Source organism: Frankliniella occidentalis, unplaced genomic scaffold, assembly GCF_000697945.3.
Source record: "Frankliniella occidentalis isolate FOCC.00 unplaced genomic scaffold, Focc_3.1 Scaffold214, whole genome shotgun sequence".
Classification (NCBI taxonomy): domain Eukaryota; kingdom Metazoa; phylum Arthropoda; class Insecta; order Thysanoptera; family Thripidae; genus Frankliniella; species Frankliniella occidentalis.
The window spans coordinates 396,706-398,191 of record NW_026267340.1 but is presented as its reverse complement, the minus strand read 5'-3'; the positions used below and the strand labels follow the sequence as shown (position 1 = coordinate 398,191).

At 41.5% G+C, this 1,486-nt stretch overlaps 1 protein-coding gene across 1 annotated transcript in view; it reads left to right on the top strand.

Moving 5' to 3' along the window:
* Nucleotides 1–1,255, top strand: part of LOC113215606 (lysozyme C, milk isozyme-like) — a 6,054-nt gene extending 4,799 nt beyond the window's left edge. Inside the window, exon 3 of the mRNA XM_026435246.2 lies at nucleotides 832–1,255. Within this exon, the coding sequence (XP_026291031.2) occupies nucleotides 832–1,146 (315 nt within the window). The 3' untranslated portion in view covers nucleotides 1,147–1,255. The remainder of the gene's footprint in view (nucleotides 1–831) is intronic.
* Nucleotides 1,256–1,486: the final 231 nt, after the last annotated feature.

Below are 1,486 nucleotides of genomic sequence, written 5' to 3'. Positions count from 1 at the left end.
TTTTTAACGATTTAATCGACCATTTGATCATTTTCACCTCATTTTTGTTGGATCTTGTTGTTAGGACGCGTCAAACTTTTTTCCGGAACTATTTGACTAAGAAACCTGGGTTAGGGAACATTTTAATGAGAAAAGATCAGGAAGTGGGATACGGGGCCCCTTATTATATTTTTAATAAAATATTAAGTTTTGAGAAAAGTTTGAATTCAAAATCTTTTTTGATTCAAAATCCAAACTGCTGTCAATAATTTTTATTTTAACAAACATAAAATAAGGGGCCCGGTATCCCACTGCCTGATCAGGTGACCCTTGAGCCTGGTGGTGCCAACAGGCGTTACAGTCACGCTCCTGCATGAGAAGATGGAAAGAAACGAGTCCATCAGGTTTGTTTTAAAATGCCCCCTCCCATTCCTGTTCTATGCGCTTGAACCAATAGACCATTCCGGTAAACCGAAAAGAAAGAAGAAGAGACGGAAGAAGCAAAGCGTTCTATGAGAAATGCCTAGGGACCGCTTGAACGTAATCCATAGTAAACTAGATATTCTGCGTCGCCTGAGAGTGAGAACCATTGTCATTAACTCCCAGACGAATTTAGACATCAGACAAGTCACGTTTAACCGTTTGACACGACCGTGGAACCGACGCACCACCGTATATTTCTCATACTCGCCTTTGCTTCTTTCGTCTGTTCTTCTTTTTTTCGCTTTACCGGAATGGTCTATTGTCCGAATTTCAGGAGCTTTTTAGAAAGAACTGTTAATAGGTACACAACAACAGTGACTTAAGATCTTTAAAAATTGAGATTTTATCCACAACTTTCTTTACCAACAGGAATCGCCTCAACCAAATCAGAATATGTGTAATGTGCACTGTGACCGCGTACTAAACGATCTTGACGAGACAGTCAAATGCATTAAGATCATGTATGCAAAATCAGGAAACTCATGGCAACCTTGGATAACATATCCGTACTGCCAAAAGGAGGACATGACTAAGTTTACAAAAGGCTGCGACCTAGAGCATACACAAGGTGGTAACCACACGGAGCATGATGTTCCCCACCGACATCCGAAAAACCGAGTCAAGACATGCCGCCACAAGAAAGGTCACGCCAAAAGGGGGCACCATGCCAAAGGTCACCATTAGAAGATCAACTATTACGATACGAAGAGTCGCCTTGCCAAAAAGCCGACGGCCGCAATACCCTTAAGTAAAGGGATTAAAAACACGTGCAATAAAAATAATAACACTCATAGCATTTTCTTTTAATCCAATTCATATAGCTGTTTCCCAGAACTTTGGCCTTTGCTGCTTTTCCCCTTTTACTGGCTGGGTAGTAACTGGGAGCTTTTTCCAGCAACATTTTCTTGCTCAGGTTCTTGTAGGACATCTTCTTGAGTGTTTTTGATTGGGCGGATAAATGTGTTCCCGCTAGCCCGATGACGATGTGAGTCGTGCGAGTCGGGCAAAGAAATTACTCAACAAA